General features: G+C 59.6%; 1 protein-coding gene across 1 annotated transcript in view; it reads left to right on the top strand.

Annotated features, from left to right (window-relative positions):
- Positions 1-19640, top strand: part of PFKP (phosphofructokinase, platelet) — a 72765-nt gene extending 53125 nt beyond the window's left edge. Inside the window, exons 17-22 of the mRNA XM_057544428.1 lie at positions 12838-13002; positions 14203-14264; positions 14588-14699; positions 15694-15793; positions 19148-19250; positions 19334-19640. Coding sequence (XP_057400411.1) covers positions 12838-13002; positions 14203-14264; positions 14588-14699; positions 15694-15793; positions 19148-19250; positions 19334-19481 — 690 coding nt within the window. The 3' untranslated portion in view covers positions 19482-19640. The remainder of the gene's footprint in view (positions 1-12837; positions 13003-14202; positions 14265-14587; positions 14700-15693; positions 15794-19147; positions 19251-19333) is intronic.
- Positions 19641-19669: the final 29 nt, after the last annotated feature.

The raw sequence follows: 19669 nt of genomic DNA, 5'->3' as shown, positions 1-19669 counted from the left end.
GGAAAATTCCAAATGATCCATCCTGCTTCCCTTCAAGGGATTTTGAGATTATTACGCGACCCTTTACATTCAGGTTTTTATTCATACGAGTTTCTCGGAGCCGGGCTCACAGTTGTAAAGTGGGCAATGCCTGTCCGTGGCTGGGCCAGGGCCGTCCTTACAAGGTGGGTGGAAGTGATGCTCCGAGGGCCTAAGTAGGGTGTCTTGTTCTGGTTCATGAAGGATGGTCAGGCGGTGGTCAGGATGAGCCTCCCCAGGCCTGCTCAGTGGGATCCTGGAGCTGGGGGGACAGAAGGCCGGGCTGGCGTGTTGAAGTCTCTGGGTTTCTCCCAGGGTTGTGTGTGTTAAGCCACAGTGAGGTTGAGCCTCTTAGGAGGCCTGGGTTCGGGCTGGACCTCGGCTGGGCCGGACACTTACAAGAAGTGGGGCAGCAGGCAGGACCGTGCTGGGGGAGGGGCCTGAGGTGGCCAGAATGTCCCCAGGGCCTAGGGTGAGGACCCCGAGGTGGCCTCATGTGGTCAGCTGTCACATCCTCTGGACACTTAACCGCTGTCCTCTTGTCACCTACTCCTTGTCAGCCTGTGTGCTGAGCTTACAGACATGTCACCCGAAACAGATGCCGGGGGATTTAATGCCTCGTAAGGTCCCGGCAACTCTGGGGCAGAGTTAACGCCTCAGGGCAGGTTTTTAGGGACTCCACGGGGTGAGGCTGTGCATTGCATCTACTCCTCAGAACCAGCACGCTCGTCCCCTTCAGAACCACAGCTGAAGCGACCTCGGTGCTGCCCGGGCCCCGGGAGGTGGCCGTGGCTGCAGCTCTGCTGGTGGCCCTGAATTACGTCCGTGTGGGTGGCTCAGCGTCGCCCCCAGGACCTCGGGCTCGCGTCCTGGACAGGGTTTTCCCCGGGCCCCCAGTGTCCCTCCCATTTTCTTGGAGATCAGAGGAAAAGCAGGGGAGTGATGGTGTCCAGAGGGTGGAGAGCACCTGCAGGTGTAGAACCGCCGTCAGATTTCAAGGTGCCGGCGCCCCGTCCGCCCCGTACGCCATGCGCCCCCTGACCCAGAGCGTCCCGGGGGCGGGGGTTCAGACAGCCCAGGAGTCCGTCTAACTGTGGGGCTCACGTCTGGATCCGGGCGGCCCTGCAGTGGTCCTGAGCTGCGCTGGGGTGGAGGAGGGTCCTGGTGGAGGGAGCGAGAGGCAGGTGAGCAACCCCCTGGAGCCCCTCACCTTCCTCCTGGCCACTCCCTGGACTAACCCCCCGCGGGTCCTCCATCCACGCGTGCTTGGGCTGCAGCCCCCTGAAACCCGGCCTGTTAGGGACTCTAGGGAATGGATGGGGAGAGGAGTAGGGGGTGGGCAGGGCGCACAGCCCTCTGGGAGGCCTGGGTCCGTCCTGCCTGTGAATTTTCCTGCAGAAGGCACCCCGAGGTGGTTTTAGGCGGGAGGAATAAAGACGGACGGGGCGGAGGCCCATCCCGCACACGTTCTGCTGAGCATCTGGCCGTGTTTGGAGCTGTGGCTTCAGGGACCCGGGTCAGTAATGAGCCACTTTGACTAACACTGAGGCGGGGGATCCGGACCCAGACCTGTGCTTGAGAAGGCCCGCTTCTCTGACATCGGAGCCCAGCGGTTTCACTGGGATCCCAACCAACTCGGGGCTCAGGGCACCCAGCGCTGCTCTGTGTGAGATTCACAGGGCCCCGAGGGGAGGGGGCTCCCCAAGCTCTGCCTTCAGGGCTGTGGCAGCTGGCACTGCGTCTCCTATGTGGGTCCCAGCAGACTGGCCCAGCCCCTAAGCTCTCCCCCAGCGCCCACCCCTAGTGGCTGCCCTCACCTCCTCCCAGATGCCAAGAAGGGACAGGCTGTTTTCTCCAGCCCTAACCCAGCGCCGCCCCGGCCCCGCTCTGCTGCCCGCCTGCCTGGCCCCGTGGTGTGCCGGGTCCGGAACCCTCGCCTGAGCCTGCACCCCGAGGCCCCCAGTTCTGAGTCTCCCCCTGCACCCCATGTCCCCCCACTGCTGGGTCCCCTCTCCTGCAGCCCAGGCCCTCCACTTCTGAGCCTCTCCTCCTGCACCCCATGTCTCCCTAATTCTGAGTCTCCCCTCCTGCACTCCATGTCCCCCCACTTCTGAGTCTCCCCTCCATCCCATGTCCCCCCACTGCTATGTTCCCCCTCCTGCACCCGGGGCCCCCCACTTCTGTGTCTCCCCTCCTGCACTCCATGTCCCCCGACTGCTGCGTCCCCCCTCCTGCACCCCAGGCACCCCACTTTTGTGTCACCCCTCCTGCCCTCCATGTCCCCCCACTGCTGGGTCCCCCTTCCTGCACCCCAGGACCCCCACATCCGAGTTTCCCCTCCTGCACCCCAGGCCCCCCACTTCTGAATGTCCCCTCCTGCACCCCATGTCCCCCCACTGCTAGGTCCCCCCTCCTACACCCTGGGCCCCCCACTTCTGTGTCTCCCCTCCTTCACTCCATGTCCCCCGACTGCTGCGTCCCCCCTGCTGCACCCCAGGCCCGCCACTTCCGTGTCTCCCCTCCTGCACTTCATGTCCCCCCACTGCTGGGTCCCGCCTCCTGCACCCCATATCCCCCCGCTGCAGGGTCCCCCCTCCTTCACCCGAGGGGCCCAACTTTTGTGTCTCCCCTCCTGCACTCCATGTTCCCCCACTTCTGAGTCTCCCCTCCTGCACCCTAAGTCCCCCCACTGCTAGGTCCCCCCTCCTGCCCCCTGGGCCCCCCACTTCCGAGTGTCCCCTCCTGCACTTCATGTCCCCCCACGGCTGGGTCCCCCCTCCTGCACCCCATGTCCCCCGACTGCTGCGTCCCCCCTCCTGCACCCCAGGCCCCCCACTTCTGAGTCTCCGCTCTTGCACCACATGTCTCCCCACTGCTCTGTCCCCCCCTGCACCCCCGGCCCTCCACTTCTGAGTCTCCCCTCCTGCAATCCATGTCCCCACACTTCTGACTCTCCCCTCCTGCACCCCATGTGCCCCTACTGCTAGGTACCCCCTCCTGCACTCCATGTCCCCCCACTTCTGAGTCTCCCCTTCTGCACTCGAGGCCCCCCCTCTTCTCAATCTCCCCTCCTCCACTCCATGTACCCCCACTGCTGGGTCCATCCTCCTGCACCCCATGTCCCCCCACTGCTATGTCCCCCCTCCTGCACCCTGCGCCCCCCACTTCCGAGTCTCCCCTCCTGCACTTCATGTCTCCCCACTGCTGGGTCCCCCCTCCTGCACCTCAGGCGCCCCACTTTTGTGTCACCCCTCCTGCACCCCATGTCTCACCACTGCTTGGTCCCCGCTCCTGCACTCTGGGCCCCCCACTTCCGAGTCTCCCCTCCTGCACTTCATGTCCCCCCACTGCTGGGTCCCTCCTCCTGCACCCCAGGTGCCCCATTTTTGTGTCTCTCCTCCTGCACCCCATGTCCCCCCATTGCTGGTTTCCCCCTCTTGCACCAAAGGCCCCCCACTTCTGAGTCTCCCCTTCTGCACTCCATGTCCCCCCACTGCTGGGTTCCCCCTCCTGCACCCCATGTCCCCCACTGCTGGGCCCCCCCTCCTGTCCTCCATGTACCCCCACTGCTGGGTCTCCCCTCCTGCACCCCGGCCCCCACTTCTGAGTCTCCCCTCCTGCACCCCATGTCCCCCACTGCTGGGCCCCCCTCCTGCACCCCTGGCCCTCACTTTCTGTGTCTCTCCTCCTGCACCCCATGTCTCCCCAATTCTGAGTCTCCCCTCCTGCACCCCATGTCCCCCCACTTCTGAGTCTGCTCCTGCACCACGTCTCCCCACTGCTGGGTCCCTCCTCCTGCACCCCAGGCCCCCCACTTCTGAGTCTCCCCTCCTGCACTCCATGTCCCCCCTCTGTTCTGTCCCCTCCCTGCACCCCTGGGCCCCCACTTCTGAGTCTCCCCTCCTGCACTCCATGTCTCCCCACGTCTGGGACCCCCTCCTGCACCCCAGGCCCCCCACTTCCGAGTCTCCCCTCCTGCACCCCATGTCCCCCTACTGCTGGGTCCCCCCTCCTGTACCCCTGGCCCCCCACTGCTGGTTCTCCCCTGCTGTACCCCATGTCGCCCCACTGCTGGATTCCCCCTGCTGCACCCCAGGCCCCCCACTTCGGAGTCTCCCCTCCTGCACTCCATGTCCCCCACTGCTGGGCCCCCCTCCTGCACCCCTGGCCCTCACCTTCTGTGTCTCTCCTCCACCCCATGTCTCCCCAATTCTGAGTCTCCCCTCCTGCACCCTGTCCCCCCACTGCTGGGTTCCCCCTCCTGCACGCCAGGCCCCCAGCTTCTGAGTCTCCCCTCCACCCCATGTGCCCCCACTGCTAGGTCCCCCCTCCTGCACCCGGGACCCCCCACTTCTGTGTCTCCCCTCCTGCACTCTATGTCCCCCGACTGCTGCGTACCCCCTCCTGCACCACAGGCACCCCACTTGAGTCTCCGGTCCTGCAATGCATGTCTCCCCACTGCTGGGTCCCCCCTCCTGCACCCCAGGCCCCCCACTTCTGAGTCTCTCCGCTTGCACTCCATGCCTCCCCTCTGCTGGTTCCCCCCTCCTGCACCCCAGGCGCCCCACTTTTGTGTCACCCCTCCTGCACCCCGTCTCTCCACTGCTGGGTCCCCCCTCCTGCACTCTGGGCCCCCCACTTCCGAATCTCCCCTCCTGCACTTCATGTCCCCCCACTGCTGGGCCCCCCTCCTGCATCCCGGGTCCTCCACTTCTGAGTCTCCACTCCTGCACCGCATGTCTCCCCACTGCTGGGTCCCCCCTCCGGCACCCCAGGACCCCCACTTCTGAGTCTCCCCTCCTGCACTCCATGTCCCGCCACTGCTGGGTCCCCTCCCCTGCACCCTGGGCCCCCCACATCCGAGTCTCCCCTCCTGCACCCCAGGCCCCCCACTTCTGAATGTCCCCTCCTGCACCCCATGTCCCCCCTCTGCTCTGTCCCCTCCCTGCACCCCTGGGCCCCCACTTCTGAGTCTCCCCTCCTGCACCCCATGTCCCCCTACTGCTGGGTCCCCCCTCCTATACCTCTGGCCACCCACTGCTGGTTCTCCCCTGCTGCACCGCATGTCTCCCCACTGCTATGTCCCCCCTCCTGCACCCTGGTCCCCCACTTCCGCGTCTCCCCTCCTGTACTTCATGTCCCCCCAGTGCTGGGTTCCCCCTCCTGCACCCTGGGCCCCCCACGTCCGAGTCTATCCTTCTGCACTTCATGTTCCCCCACATCTGAGTCTCCCCTCCACCTCAGGACCCCCACTGCTGGGTTCCCCTCTCCTGCACCCCAGGCGCCCCACTTCTGAGTTTCCCGTCCTGCACCCCATGTCCCCCCACTGCTGGGTCCCCCCTCTTGCACCCTATGTCCCCCCACAGCTAGGTCCCCGCTCCTGCACCCTGGGCCCCCCACATCCGAGTCTTCCCTCCTGCACCCCAGGCCCCCCACTTCTGAGTCTTCTCTCCTGCACCGCATGTCCCCCCACTGCTGGGCCCCCCTCCTGCACCCCTGGCCCTCACTTTGTGTCTCTCCTCCTGCACCCCATGTCTCCCCAATTCTGAGTCTCCCCTCCTGCACCCCATGTCCCCCCACTTCTGAGTCTGCTCCTGCACCACGTCTCCCCACTGCTGGGTCCCTCCTCCTGCACCCCAGGCCCCCCACTTCTGAGTCTCCCCTCCTGCACTCCATGTCCCCCCTCTGTTCTGTCCCCTCCCTGCACCCCTGGGCCCCCACTTCTGAGTCTCCCCTCCTGCACTCCATATCTCCCCACGTCTCTGGGACCCCCTCCTGCACCCCAGGCCCCCCACTTCTGAGTCTTCTCTCCTGCACCGCATGTCCCCCCACTGCTAGGTCCCCCCTCCTGCACCCCAGGCCCCCCACTTCCGTGTCTCCCCTCCTGCACTTCATGTCCCCCCGCTGCTGGGTCCCTCCTCCTGCACCCCAGGCGCCCCACTTTTGTGTCTCCCCTCCTGCACTCTGTCCCCCCACATCTAAGTCTCCCCTCCTGCACCTCATGAGCCCCACTTCTGAGTCTCCCGTACGACACCCCATGTCCCCCCACTGCTGGGTCCCCCCTCTTGCACCCTATGTCCCCCCACTGCTAGGTCCCCGCTCCTGCACCCTGGGCCCCCCACATCCGAGTCTCCCCTCCTTCACCCCAGGTCCCCCACTTCTGAGTCTCCCCTACGCACCCCATTTCCCCCCACTGCTGGGTTACCCCTGCTGCACCCCAGGCGCCCCAGTTTTGTGTTTCCCCTCCTGCACTCCATGTCCCCCCATTTCTGAGTCTCCGCTCTTGCACCGCATGTCTCCCCACTGCTCTGTCCCCCCCTGCACCCCCGGCCCTCCACTTCTGAGTCTCCCATCCTGCACCCCATGTCCCCCCACTTCTGAGTCTCCCCTTCTGCACTCGAGGCCCCCCTCTTCTCAGTCTCCCCTCCTCCACTCCATGTACCCCCACTGCTGGGTCCCTCCTTCTGCACCCCATGTCCCCCCACTGCTCTGTACCCCCTCCTGCACCCCAGGCCCCCCACTTCTGAGTCTCTCCGCTTGCACTCCATGCCTCCCCACTGCTGGTTCCCCCCTCCTGCACCCCAGGCGCCCCACTTTTGTGTCACCCCTCCTGCACCCCATGTCTCTCCACTGCTGGGTCCCCCCTCCTGCACTCTGGGCCCCCCACTTCCGAATCTCCCCTCCTGCACTTCATGTCCCCCCACTGCTGGGCCCCCCTCCTGCATCCCGAGTCCTCCACTTCTGAGTCTCCGCTCCTGCACCGCATGTCTCCCCACTGCTGGGTCCCCCCTCCTGCACCCCAGGGCCCCCACTTATGACTTTCCCCTCCTGCACCCCATGTCTCCCCACTGCTATGTCCCCCCTCCTGCACCCTGGTCCCCCTCTTCCGCGTCTCCCCTCCTGTTATTCATGTCCCCCCAGTGCTGGGTTCCCCCTCCTGCACCCCAGGACCCCCACTTCCGAGTCTTCCCTCCTGCACCCCATGTACCCCTACTGCTAGGTCCCCCCTCCTACAATCTGGGCCCCCCACTTCTGTGTCTCCCCTCCTGCACCCCATGTCCCCCCACTGCTAGGTCCCCCCTCCTGCCCTCCATGTACCCCCACTGCTGGGTCTCCCCTTCTGCACTCAATGACTCCCCACTTCTGAGTCTCCCCTCTTGCACCCCATGTCCCCCCACTGCGGGGCCCCCTCTCCTGCACCCCATGTCCCCCCACTGCTGGGCCCCCTCTCCTGCACTCCAGGCCCCCACTTCTGAGTCTCCCCTCCTGCATCCCATGTCCCCCCTCTGCTCTGTCCCCTCCCTGCACCCCTGGGCCCCCACTTCTGAGTCTCCCCTAATGCACCCCATGTCCCCCTACTGCTGGGTCCCCCTTCCTGTACCTCTGGCCACCCGCTGCTGGTTCTCCCCTGATGCACCCCATGTTCCCCCACTGCTGGGTTCCCCCTCCTGCACCCCAGGACCCCCACTTCTGAGCCTCCCCTCCTGCACTCCATGTCCCCCCACTGCTGGCCCCCCTCCTGCACCCCAGACACCCCACTTCTGAGTCTCCCCTCCTGCACTCCATGTCCCCCCACATCTGAGTCTCCCCTCCTGCACCTCAGGGGCCCCACTTCTGAGTCTCCCATCCTACACCCCATGTCCCCCCACTGCTGGGTCCCCCCTCTTGCACCCTATGTCCCCCCACTGCTAGGTCCCCGTTTCAGCACCCTGGGACCCCACATCCTAGTCTCCCCTCCTGCACCCCAGGACCCCCACTTCTGAATCTCAGCTCTTGCACCCCATGTACCCCCCTTCTTAGTCTCCCCTTCTGCACTCCATGTCCCCCCACTGCTGGATCACCCCTCCTGCACCCCATGTCCCCCCACTGCTGGGCCCCCTCTCCTGCACCCCATGTCCCCCCACTGCTGGGCCCCCCCTCCTGCATCCCAGGCCCCCAACTTCTGAGTCTCCCCTCCTGCACCCCATGTCCCCCCACTTCTGAGTCTCCGCTCCTGCACCACGTCTCCCCACTGCTGGGTCCCTCCTCCTGCACCCCAGGCCCCCCACTTCTGAGTCTCCCCTCCTGCACTCCATGTCCCCCCTCTGTTCTGTCCCCTCCCTGCACCCCTGGCCCACGTCCGAGTCTATCATTCTGCACTTCATGTGCCCCCACTGCTGGCCCCCCTCCTGCACCCCAGACACCCCACTTCTGAGTCTCCCCTCCTGCACTCCATGTTCCGCCACATCTGAGTCTCCCCTCCACCTCAGGACCCCCGCTGCTGGGTCCCCCCTCCTGCACCCCAGGCGCCCCACTTCTGAGTTTCCCGTCCTGCACCCCATGTCCCCCCACTGCTGGGTCCCCCCTCTTGCACCCTATGTCCCCCCACTGCTAGGTCCCCGCTCCTGCACCCTGGGCCCCCCACATCTGAGTCTCCGCTCCTGCACCCCAGGCCCCCCACTTCTGAGTCTTCCCTCCTGCACCCTGGTCCCCCACTTCCACGTCTCCCCTCCTGTACTTCATGTCCCCCCAGTGCTGGGTTCCCCCTCCTGCACCCCAGGACCCCCGCTTCTGAGTCTCCCCTCCTGCACTCCATGTCCCCCCACTGCTGGGTCCCCTTTCCTGCACCCTAGGCCCCCCACGTCCGAGTCTCTCTTTTTGCACTTCATGTGCCCCCACTGCTGGGTCCCCCCTCCTGCACCCCAGGACCCCCACTTCTGAGTCTCCCCTTCTGCACTCCATGTCCCGCCACTGCTGGGTCCCCTCTCCTTCACCCTGGGCCCCCCACATCCGAGTCTCCCCTCCTGCACCCCAGGCCCCCCAGTTCTGAATGTCCCCTCCTGCACCCCATGTCCCCCCACTGCTAGGTCCCCCCTCCAGCACTCTGTGCCCCCCCAATTCTGTGTCTCCCCTCCTTCACTCCATGTCCCCCAACTGCTGCGTCCCCCCTCCTGCACCCCAGGCCCCCCACTTCCGTGTCTCCCCTCCTGCACTCCATGTCCCCCAACTGCTGCGTCCCCCCTCCTGCACCCCAGGCGCCCCACTTCTGAGTCTCCACTCTTGCACCCCATGTACCCCCCTTCTTAGTCTCCCCTTCTGCACTCCATGTCCCCCCACTGCTGGATCACCCCTCCTGCACCCCATGTCCCCCCACTGCTGGGCCCCCTCTCCTGCACCCCATGTCCCCCCACTGCTGGGCCCCCCCTCCTGCACTCCACGTACCCCCTCTGCTGGGTCTCCCCTCCTGCATCCCAGGCCCCCAACTTCTGAGTCTCCCCTCCACTCCATGTCTCCCCTCGGCTCGGACCCCCTCCTGCACCCCACATCCCCCCACTGCTGGGTCTGCCCTCCTGCACTCCATGTCCCCCCTCTGCTCTGTCCCCCTCTGCACCCCTGGGCCCCCACTTCTGAGTCTCCCCTCCTGCACCCCAGGTCCCCCACTTCTGTGTCCCCTTTGACCGCATGGATGCACGTTCCCTCTGACCCCGTACCCATCCTGCTTCAGGCTCTCCACAGCTTGCTGGGCTGTTGAAGGAGTGCGATAGCTACCCGGAGTTTTGTGTCCTCGTTTGCGTGGTGCCCGCCACTGTTAGCAACAACGTCCCAGGCACAGACCTGAGCGTGGGCTGTGACAGCGGACTGAATGTTGTCATGGAAGTAAGAGCTTCTGTGTTTGCCGTCATGGTTTGTTTCTTTGCCGCAAGAAGACAGCCCATCAGGTGGAACCCGTAGGGTCTGTCTTTCCCCCTCAAGGAGAAACGGAAGGGGGACCCCATCCGATCTTCCAGGACAAATGAGGCCAGTTTACCGTCAGCTCAAGTTTGCGTCACTTCCCACCCAGCTTCTCTTTCTCTGGGAGGGGGGGGGTGAGCCCGGGGGGTGAGCCCACCTGTGCCGACTAAAAATAGGCTGTTCCATGGGTGCTCTGGGTGATCCCTGCTCCTGCACCCCCTAGACCAGAGGCCTGAGGTGCCTTCCAGTGTGGTGAGGCTGCTGCCAGTTCCCCAGGTGACGAGCTGGCCACGTGGTCCGCTGGAGGAGACGGGACATGGAGCAGGTTGGGGCGGGGGAGTGTAGACGGTCCCGAGGGGCGTGAGAGTCCAGCCGCCTACGGGCCACAGGGAGGAGACGCCCTTCCTTGTAGTGTGAGGGCGCTGCCCTCGGGGGCTTCACCCGCAGCCCCTCCCTTCCGCATCCGAGTGGGGGTCCAGCAGCTCAGGTGTCACCCGCGCTCTGTCTGTGGGGCCAGCGCCTCCGAGCCCCGCCCACCCGGCTTCTGCTCTGGGGCGTGTCCTGCCCCATCAAGCTCCCCCCTCCCCCCCACAGAGGTTCAGAGCCCTCTGTGCTGGAGGGTTCTCGTGCTCAGCTGGGCACAGACCGCTGGGAAAGAGCGGTTCAGTGCAGGCTCTGACTGCAAGGCAGGGAGGCCGTCACCAGGACCTCCGCCATCCAGGCCGACGGGCACGTCTGGGCATTCTGCTCCCCAGGATGGGGGCTCCGCGGGCCCAGCACTTAGCCTCCCCGCTTCCATCAGGTAGCCCCGGCCATAGATGCTGGTGGGGGCGGGCATCCCCCCCACTCCTCCGCAGGGCATTGTCTGCACCTCCAGACGCCCGCCCTCACTGTCACCCTCCCGCCCCTACCTGGCACGTGTCACCCGCCACCCGGCCTCACCAGCCGCCTGCGCCTTGTGGATGGGAACCCCCAAGGGGGTGCGTAACTGGACGCCGAGGTGTCCTCGTGCCCGAGCCCATGCGCTCTTTCCCATCTTAACGCCCTTCCAAGCGCCACCTCATCTTTTCACATTGGGTTTTATGTTTACAACACCCACGTGGCAAAATGTGAGCAGTTCTGGGACTTGGAATAACTTGAGGATTTTCCTCCAGTGGAGAATTCCCGGGGATTTTTCTTGGGGAATCCTCTGTCCCCGCCAGAGGGCGCCAGCGCTGGGCGACAGGGGATGTTCCCGCAGCGGCGGTGGCGGCAGGGCTGGTCCGGGCCGGGCAGGGGCGTCCGCCCTCCTGGATGCCCTCCTCTCATCCCAGAAGTCAGAGCCAGCCGGCCCTGTACCACCCACCAGGGACTGGGGCGCGCGGTCCTGCGGCCTCTTCCGTGCCAGCCCTGCTCTCGGTAATTGGATGAGATGCTGCCGGGAGGACTTGCTATTTTTAGATCAAGTGAACTCAAGCCTCAGACACAACCTGGGTGAATGAGAGAGTTGACAGGCGTTTAAGCGCCTGGCTCCCCGGGGCTCCCAGCCGCCCAGGCCGTCAGCTGTCAGGTGCCCGCGGTGGCCCCCTCTTGACTGTCTGAGTCGGGCCTAGACGCAGGTACTCGCCTCGCAGGAGAGGGGCTTTGCCCTTAGGTGGTTACAGAGCTGCTCTCTGCGTTAGTGACGGTGACTCTCCGCCTCCAGTGTCAGGCTGGGTCAGGAAAGGAACCCACGTGACCTGCAGCTCTGGGAGGGGCCTGTGCACCCCCCAGCCCTGAATTCCTCTGAGACAAAGACCAGGCAGGGAGGTTTAAGTGCTTGAAGGCCACGTAAAGGATCCCGTGGAAACCCTCCCGCCCCGTGACCCCCGCACTGCCGGGCACCCGCATCCCCGCCTAAGTACCGGGAAGACAAGATGGATCGCCTTGATGCGATTTCTTCTTCCCATCTTGGCTCCTGGAGAACGCGGAGCTGCCCACCGGCTGAAGCACGCACTGAATTTTGATTAAATCAATCTAACTCTTTGGGGAGGGTGATGATCCATCAAACACATTGAAAGTATAGTCAGGAATGATGGAAGGGAGCCTGTGTTTGTTCATCAAAGCGCTCCTTCACGTTTAACCCGAGGCACTGGAGTGAGGACCTCCCATTGGCGGTGTTATACTTTGGTGCACAAACCTCTTTTCCCCGAAACGTGACCCCTGGTCTCCCAAGCCCCCACCCCCACCCCCCATTTAAGATTTCACTCTGGACGCAGAGCTGTTCGGACTGATTTAGGGAACCCTGTACGGTTATCCGTGACTGGTTGATGGATGGGGCAGGATGCTGCCTGCTTTTCTTTCGTTGTCAGACACTTACTGAGCGCTGACTGTGCGATTCCCGTCTTCATGGGATTTGCAGTCTAGCGAGGAAGGCACCCCACCCCCGAATCAGAGAATTACTCAGTTGCAGAAACCTGTACTGTGGAGAGAGGCCTCGAGGTGTCACCAGAGCCCCTGGCAGAGGGGACCTGCAGTCCTGGCGACCATGCATCCTGGATTTCATTCCCACATAAGGGCTTGGTCTCAGGTTCCAGGCATGAGGCCCTGGGTGTCTTTGGGGGCCGCAGTCCAGCCCCCACAAGCAGGCCGTGAGAGGCCCCTGGGGCGGGGGGACTGGTGTGATGCTTTTGAAGCACTGAGCGAGGCCAGATGCGGACACGAGCGTGTGTGGTGGACAGACCAGGGCAGCGGCCTTGCAGGCTCCCCCGAGAGAGGACGGCGGCTGGACGGGTTTCTGTGTCCCCGAGGCCCCGGTGCAGGCGTTTCCTGGGGCGGGGGTGGGACGGCCACCTGTGTATCGGCGAGTCTTCCGGGGGCAGGTCTGGAACCATCGTCCGGCTCTGGGTAGAGGTGCCCCACGGGAGGTAGTCCAGGGATAGACTGAGGACAGCCAGATCCAAGCGTCCTCGGGGCTTTCCAGGAGGAAATAAAGCAAGGGATTTGCCCGCTGCCCGAGCCCGACAAGCCCGGCAGCGCAGCCCTGCGAGGCCGCGGGCAGAGGGCGCGGGGGCCCCAGCGCACCGACCGAGGTCAGGGCCGGGCTGTGGGGTGGTGTCCCACGTGGCCTGACCGTGTCCTTCTCTGCAGACGTGTGACCGCATCAAGCAGTCGGCCAGCGGGACCAAGCGCCGCGTCTTCATCATCGAGACCATGGGGGGCTACTGCGGCTACCTGGCCAACATGGGGGCGCTGGCTGCCGGCGCCGATGCCGCCTACATCTTCGAGGAGCCTTTCGACATCCGGGACCTGCAGGTACGCGGACACAGGGCCGGGGGTGCTGCCGCCTGATGGGTTGACAAAGGCGCTGGTGACGCGCCAGGTTCGGGCACCCGCCCCCCACCTCCTCGTTCCCTGACTGCACTCACGCCAGTGACGCGTTAGGGCTCTGTCCGCAGTGACCGGGTAACGGCAGGAACAGACACATTTCAGGGCACCTGCTGCTCTTTAATCCAAGCTTGTAAGTTTCTGTCTCTTACACTCTTGTCTATGAAGCAGTTATCGCCCTTCCTGGGAAGGCACCACACCCACAGGGACGCGGACGTGTTCAGGGGGCCCGGTGCTTTGCCGGCTGATGGCTACGGATGTCCAGGCTGTGGGGTACACACAATGGCCAGAGCTCGGGTGTCCCTGTGGGGCTGAGTGGGGCGAAATGTGCAGCAGCTGGAGGACAGCACCCCTGCCCGGAGGAGCCCCTCATCCCCTGGGACCACAGGATGTAATGAGGGTTGCCCGGCGCCCACCGGGGAGGCTTGACCAGGCAGGGACGCAGCAAAGTAGGTGTTTTCAGCTAAAGCCAGGACAGGAAATACACTCACTACCTGCAGCGTGCTTCTTTCTAAACATGTTTGCTTTTGTGTCACTCTCTCCCTTTCTTGCACATTTTCTTTCTCAAGACACAGTAGTCCTTCCTTAGAAAAGTTGTGCACCGATTTGAGTCTCTAGGTTTCTCCTGGCCTGAAAATGCTTGGTAGGCAGTTTTGCGAGTTTCTGTATAGTCAGGTAACAGGTATTTTCCTCTGAGATAGAAAACACAGTCATGGAAATGGATGAGGAAAGTATCAGCTCTGTCATGGAAATGGATAAGGAGCAGTGGAGGAAAGTATCAGCTCTGTCATGGAAATGGATAAGGAGCAGTGGAGGAAAGTATCAGTATACACACACTGATGTGTTCAAGGGAAACCGTTCATCTGGGCGTCTCCCATGGACGCCATGCGTGGCACTGACTCAGTGACACCCCCCTCCCCCTGCCGTGGCCGTGGGCTGCTGGGTTACAGGTTCCCTGGCGTTTGTCACTAGCTGATACGTCACTCGTCTGCTGTCCTCTCCGCTACGAGGTGAACTCGGAGCAGCTGCCCCGACTTCCCCGCTGCCACTGTCACAGGGCTGGACAGTACCCGGCACACAGTAGGCACTTAATAAAAGTGTCCTGTCTAAGGGAACACTCTTTCCTAGTCCAACGTGGAGCACCTGACGGAGAAGATGAAGACCACCATCCAGAGGGGACTCGTGCTCAGGTAAGGGGCCTCTGGCTGCCCCCAGCTGAGCCCCGGCTGCTCAGAAAGAACCCGCTTCGCCTAACCCCCCGCGAGCGGCCACTTCTCTGCACGATCTCGCTCTGAATCCTGCAGAAATGAGCGGAGTCACTGTGCTGCTTTGTGTTCAGATTTGCAGGCATTTAAATAATTGGACGGTAATTTTTAAAAATTCATTTTTGCTGTGTAGTCAGTTTTCTTGTTTAAGATTCTGCAAGTCATTTCTTTAACTAAGCCGCTGACCTTGATAGAGAAGGCCGTGTGCAGCGGCGGGCAGGATGGGAGCAAGCTGCCCTGTGTTTCAGGAACGAGAGCTGCAGTGAGAACTACACCACCGACTTCATCTACCAGCTCTACTCAGAGGAGGGCAAGGGGGTGTTCGACTGCAGGAAGAACGTGCTGGGTCACATGCAGCAGGTGGGCCGTGGGCTAGGGAGGCGGCCAGATGCCTATGACTTTTCTCAGATGGGTGTCCTATTTTAGCCATTTTGGAAAAAAATGTGTATTCATGGGTAAATTCCAAGATGATTAAAATCAACATCTGAACTGTGTTATTGTTACACCAGATATCACCAGCCTCAGGAATCCTTTCCACTGTTTGTGATATTTGGGCAGATGGGCTTTTTAAGGAAAGCCATCCACTTTCATATAAATAGTGACACCAGTTGAGTGGATAGACATTCAAATTAAGTACCTGATTCAGTATCAGGCCTTATTACCCATTTCAGTTGGAATCTCAGACAGATGATACTTCTTTGAGATTTGCATCAAATTGGAGCGATTTGGGAAGAATCTTGGGGTACACATGTAAATGCACCCAGACGACAAGGCAGGCGGCGGGCGTGGAGGGACCCGGTCCCCTGACGGCAGGCCTGTCCATCACCACCGCTCAGTCCTATGTCTTAGGAACTTGTAGCCCAGGGCCCATTAATGCACTGAATCCCCTGAAACTACATGATGGACTGACTGGTGGGCGTGTGTGTGCCTTTGTGAAAGCGAGCCCACAGAGTTGATCAGATTCTTAAAGGAACTGTGACCACCCCTCCCCACCCCCGTAACCTACCCCAAAACAAGGTTAAGGAATCCTGCTAAATAAACTAACAAAGATGCTTGTTGACCAGTTGGTAGATTAAAAGCCTCCTCCTTCGGGGAAGCACTGAGATGCCTGATGGGCTGGGCTTTGGCTGCAGGAGTTATGGGGTTTGTTTTGGTTTGTTTGGTCCCAGCCATATACAAGGAGATAGAAATATGCAACAAAAACTCCCCAAAACCCATATTTACAAATTTGAGTCTCTCAGAAATGTGATGTGAATTTTGTTAGTTATTTTAATTTCTATTCCATTTAAAAAAACTAACAGTCAGAAAGGTGTCGCTGTGTAACTAACATTCAGGTACTTCTAACCACCAACAGGGTGGGGCGCCTTCTCCATTTGATAGAAACTTTGGAACCAAAATTTCCGCCCGAGCCATGCAGTGGATCAGCACGAAGCTGAAGGAGTCTGCGGGGAGAGGTACCAAGTGGGCAGCGGGGCGGCCGCAGCGCTGGGGGGGGCCGTGCTCCGGGCCCCGGTTTCTCCCTGGCTTCCACCCGGCCTGGGACTGCACGGGACAGAACCAGCTCTCACTCAACTCTGCGGCTGCTGCTTAAGGCTCAGGTTATAATTAGGAATAAAAGTAATTAATGAAACAAAATGCTCATTACTGAGGGAGGCATTCCAGTCACGTGGCAACATCTGTCTTCCTTTAATGGAAGACTGCCAGCTCGTGAGGGCTCCGCTAGCAAGGCCCCAGATGGGAGCTTTCCTGGCTGTGTTTCTTTGCCTCGTGGACGCTCTGAACTGGCTTTTACTTAAGATACTTGGCTTCTTCATTGACTCCTTACGGCCTCTCTTTTTGGAGAAAATGATGGAGGATGGGGAGGTGCCTGGACTATGTCCTCCTTGGCGGGTCCTCCCTCCACGTTTGACTCCGTCCCACTGGCAGCAACGTTGGGATTTGGTGATGTCATTCCCCGGCTCTCCTTCAGGGTTTCTCTTTGTAGGATTAAACCTTCAGAGGCTCTGGTTTTGTGGTTTAGGTGAGAGAAGCAGAGTGCGTTTCCCTGACCTGCCTCTGATGCGGCTATAGGGCCCGCTTCTGAGACCATCGCTGTGGCCCACCTTTGCCCTCCTGCCACCCGGCTGGACCAGGGCCTCTGGGTCCCGCCCTGACCCGGGAGTGGGCCGGTTCTCCAGACCAGTCTCACCCACCACAGGCTCGCCTGTGGGGCGCGATCCCCTCCCTCCCTGGGCCACACCCCATGGACCCGCCACCTTTGAAGTATTGCTGTGACGCTGGGTGGGACTGAGACAGGCCCCCCCCCCACCCCCATGGCTGTAAGTGGCTAAACCTCTAGGTTATGAGGGAAGCGCCAGGCCCTTCCTGCCTATGGATCATTCTTGTTTATTCTGTTACTGCTTCATGTTATCTGATTTCTTGTTTTGTCTATATCATTTCTTAGGATTTAAAAATATTTTGATTATTTTAGAGGAATTTTTAATATTTTATAAGGAAGTTCATATTTTATATTCTGTCAAAGTCATGTTGCAGACGTGTCTCTCCCATTTGTGGCAAACCCTGTCATTTTCTGCAAGGTTATCTTTTAATGAGGTGCTCTTTTTTTAACATTCATTTTACTTTTAAAATTTTTTTTTGGCTGCACTGGGTCTCAGCTGCGGAACGTGGGATCTTTCGTTGTGGCGTGCGGGTTCTCTCTCTAGTTGTGACACGTGGGTTCCAGGGTGCGTGGGCTCTGTAGTTTGCAGCGCACGGCACAAGCTCGGAAGTTGTGGTGCCTGGGCTTAGCTGCCACGTGGCGTGTGGGAACCTAGTTCCCCAACCAGGGATCGAACCCATGTCCCCTGCATTGGAAGGCGGATTCTCTACCACTGGACTACCAGGGAAATCCCAAGTGCTCTTAATTTTAATGTACCCAATTTTTTTAACTTTGTCCTTGAAAATTTGAGCTTTTTGTGTTACTAAAATATTCACCTCTTACATTTAGTTCTTTAATCCACTTGAACTGATATGCAGTTTAAGGTGTAATATTTTCCATGTGTTCAGTTGAGTGCCAGTCATTGAAAAATCCATTTTTCCCCCCCACCCTGAAGTATAAACTCCATCATAGATCAGGTATCCAAAAACATAAGGGACTATTTCTGGATTGTCAGGTTGATGTTTTGGCATTCAGTTACCGATCCGTGCCAATGTTCCAATTTTGTGAACAATTACTAATACCTACTAGGGCAAGTCCTACCTGGGCCTTCTTCCAGTTTTGGCTATTCCTGGCCCTTTGTGTCAAGGTCCATCAATTATGTTGGATTTTTTTTGGGGGGGGGGGGTGGTTACATTTAAATATAAATCATTTGGAGGAAGAATTGACATTTTTAAAGAACTGAACTTCTAGCTCATGAACATTTAATCTCCATATATTTAGGCCTTTTGTTATCTTATTAAAGCATTGTTTTACATAAAGATCTTGCATATCTTTTGATAAGTTTATTCCTGACTTAGTGAAATAAATTACTGTATGGGACTTCCCTGGTGGTGCAGTGGTTAAGAATCCCCCTACCAATGCAGGGGACACAGGTTCAATCCCTGGTCTGGGAAGTTCCCACATGCCGCGGAGCAACTAAGCCCGTGCGCCACGAGCCTGCACTCTAGAGCCCGTGAGCCACAACTACTGAGCCCGTGCTTTGCAACAAGAGAAGCCACCACAATGAGAAGCCCACGTGCCACAACAAAGAGTAGCCCCTGCTCACTGTGCAACTAGGGAAAGCCTGCGAGCAGCAATGAAGACCCAATGTAACCAAAAATAAATAAATTTATTAAAAATATATATTATTGCAAATGGTATTAGTTTCTTATAGCTGGTGTACAGAAATACAACTCATTTTTGTACTCTTGATTTTTACAATCAGTAACTTTCTACACACTCTCTTAATTCTAGTAATTATTTGTAGATTTTTTTTCTTTTGGTTTTTATTATCCACACATATGGCATCCGTATACGACCTTTTGGTTTTTTCCTTGCTACTTTTTGTGGGTGTTTGTGTTCCCTCCAGAGAAATCCTGACATAGTGACAGCAGAACTCCTGTCTTGTTCTCGACCCTAATGGCACAAGGAATGCCTTCAATGTTTCATGACCGAGAATTCTTACTAATATTTAACTGAAGTCTTTATTTCTGCAACTTATTATTTGCTGATGGTCTTTGATAGTTACTGGATACCTCTGATGTTCATTAAGTAGTTTTCCAGTCGTGAAGGCTATAACACTTTTGAGTCAAATGAGAGAGTCACTTGAATTTCCTTCAGCCGACTTGCTAGTGCTAAGCCCACCTTGCTTTCCTGGGGTGCATCCCCGACACCCCCAGCTGTGCATGCTCTTCTCACTGCAGGCTGGCCCCATCCGCTCTGTCCCTGTCCATTGTGGGGGGTGGGCAGCCTTGTTCTAGCTTTTAAGAGGCCGGGGGGTTCCCCGGGGAGAGCATTTCTAAGGCAAGTTTTGTTTTGATTTTTGGATGTTTGCTAAACCTCTACCTGCATCCCAGCTCTGCTTTCTGTGCAGGGAAAGCTGACGGCTGAATTTCTTCAGTGTTTATAGACCTGCTGGTGTTTGTTCCTTGAATCTGTCTTTTATTTTCCATGAAATTCTCAATTCATCTAAATTTTCAGAAAACTTACCGTGAAAATCTTAGTAATACCCTCTTTTCTTTTCAGTGCCTGCAGCACTTCGCCCTCCCTTCACTCCAGACCTTGGTTATTTGTGCCGTTACCTTGACTTCACCCCCTCATTTTCTTACATCATCATTTTTCTGTCTTATAGGAAAAAGATTTGTAAGTGACGATTCCGTCTGTGTGCTGGGAATAAGCAAAAGAAACCTGCTCTTCCAGCCTGTGGCCGAGCTGAAGAAGGAGACAGACTTCGAGTAAGTGCACGGGGCCCTGGGGGAGGGAGGCCCGCCGGGTGGGGGGCCCAGGCCCTGCTCAGCCGCCCCTCCCCCTCCCGCAGGCACAGGATCCCCAAGGAGCAGTGGTGGCTGAAGCTGCGGCCCCTCATGAAGATCCTGGCCAAGTACAAGGCCAGCTTCGAGGTGTCGGACGCAGGCCAGCTGGAGCCCGTGCAGCCCCGTGGCCCTGAGGAGCCTGCCACCATCTAGATGCCCCACCTGCCCGTTTTGTAACGTTTAAGTTATTTATGAGCACTTTACGCGAGCATCGTCCAAGTGAACCCTGAGCGCGGCCCGCCTTCCCCGTCCCCTGGCCCCTGGCACGGGGTGTCAGCAGTGCTGTCTTCTGTGTCCTGCTTCACAAACTGTGGATCCTGCAGAATTAAACGTTTGCTAAA

This window comes from Balaenoptera acutorostrata, chromosome 3, assembly GCF_949987535.1.
Source record: "Balaenoptera acutorostrata chromosome 3, mBalAcu1.1, whole genome shotgun sequence".
NCBI lineage: Eukaryota > Metazoa > Chordata > Mammalia > Artiodactyla > Balaenopteridae > Balaenoptera > Balaenoptera acutorostrata.
This window is presented reverse-complemented; position numbering and strand designations above follow the sequence as displayed.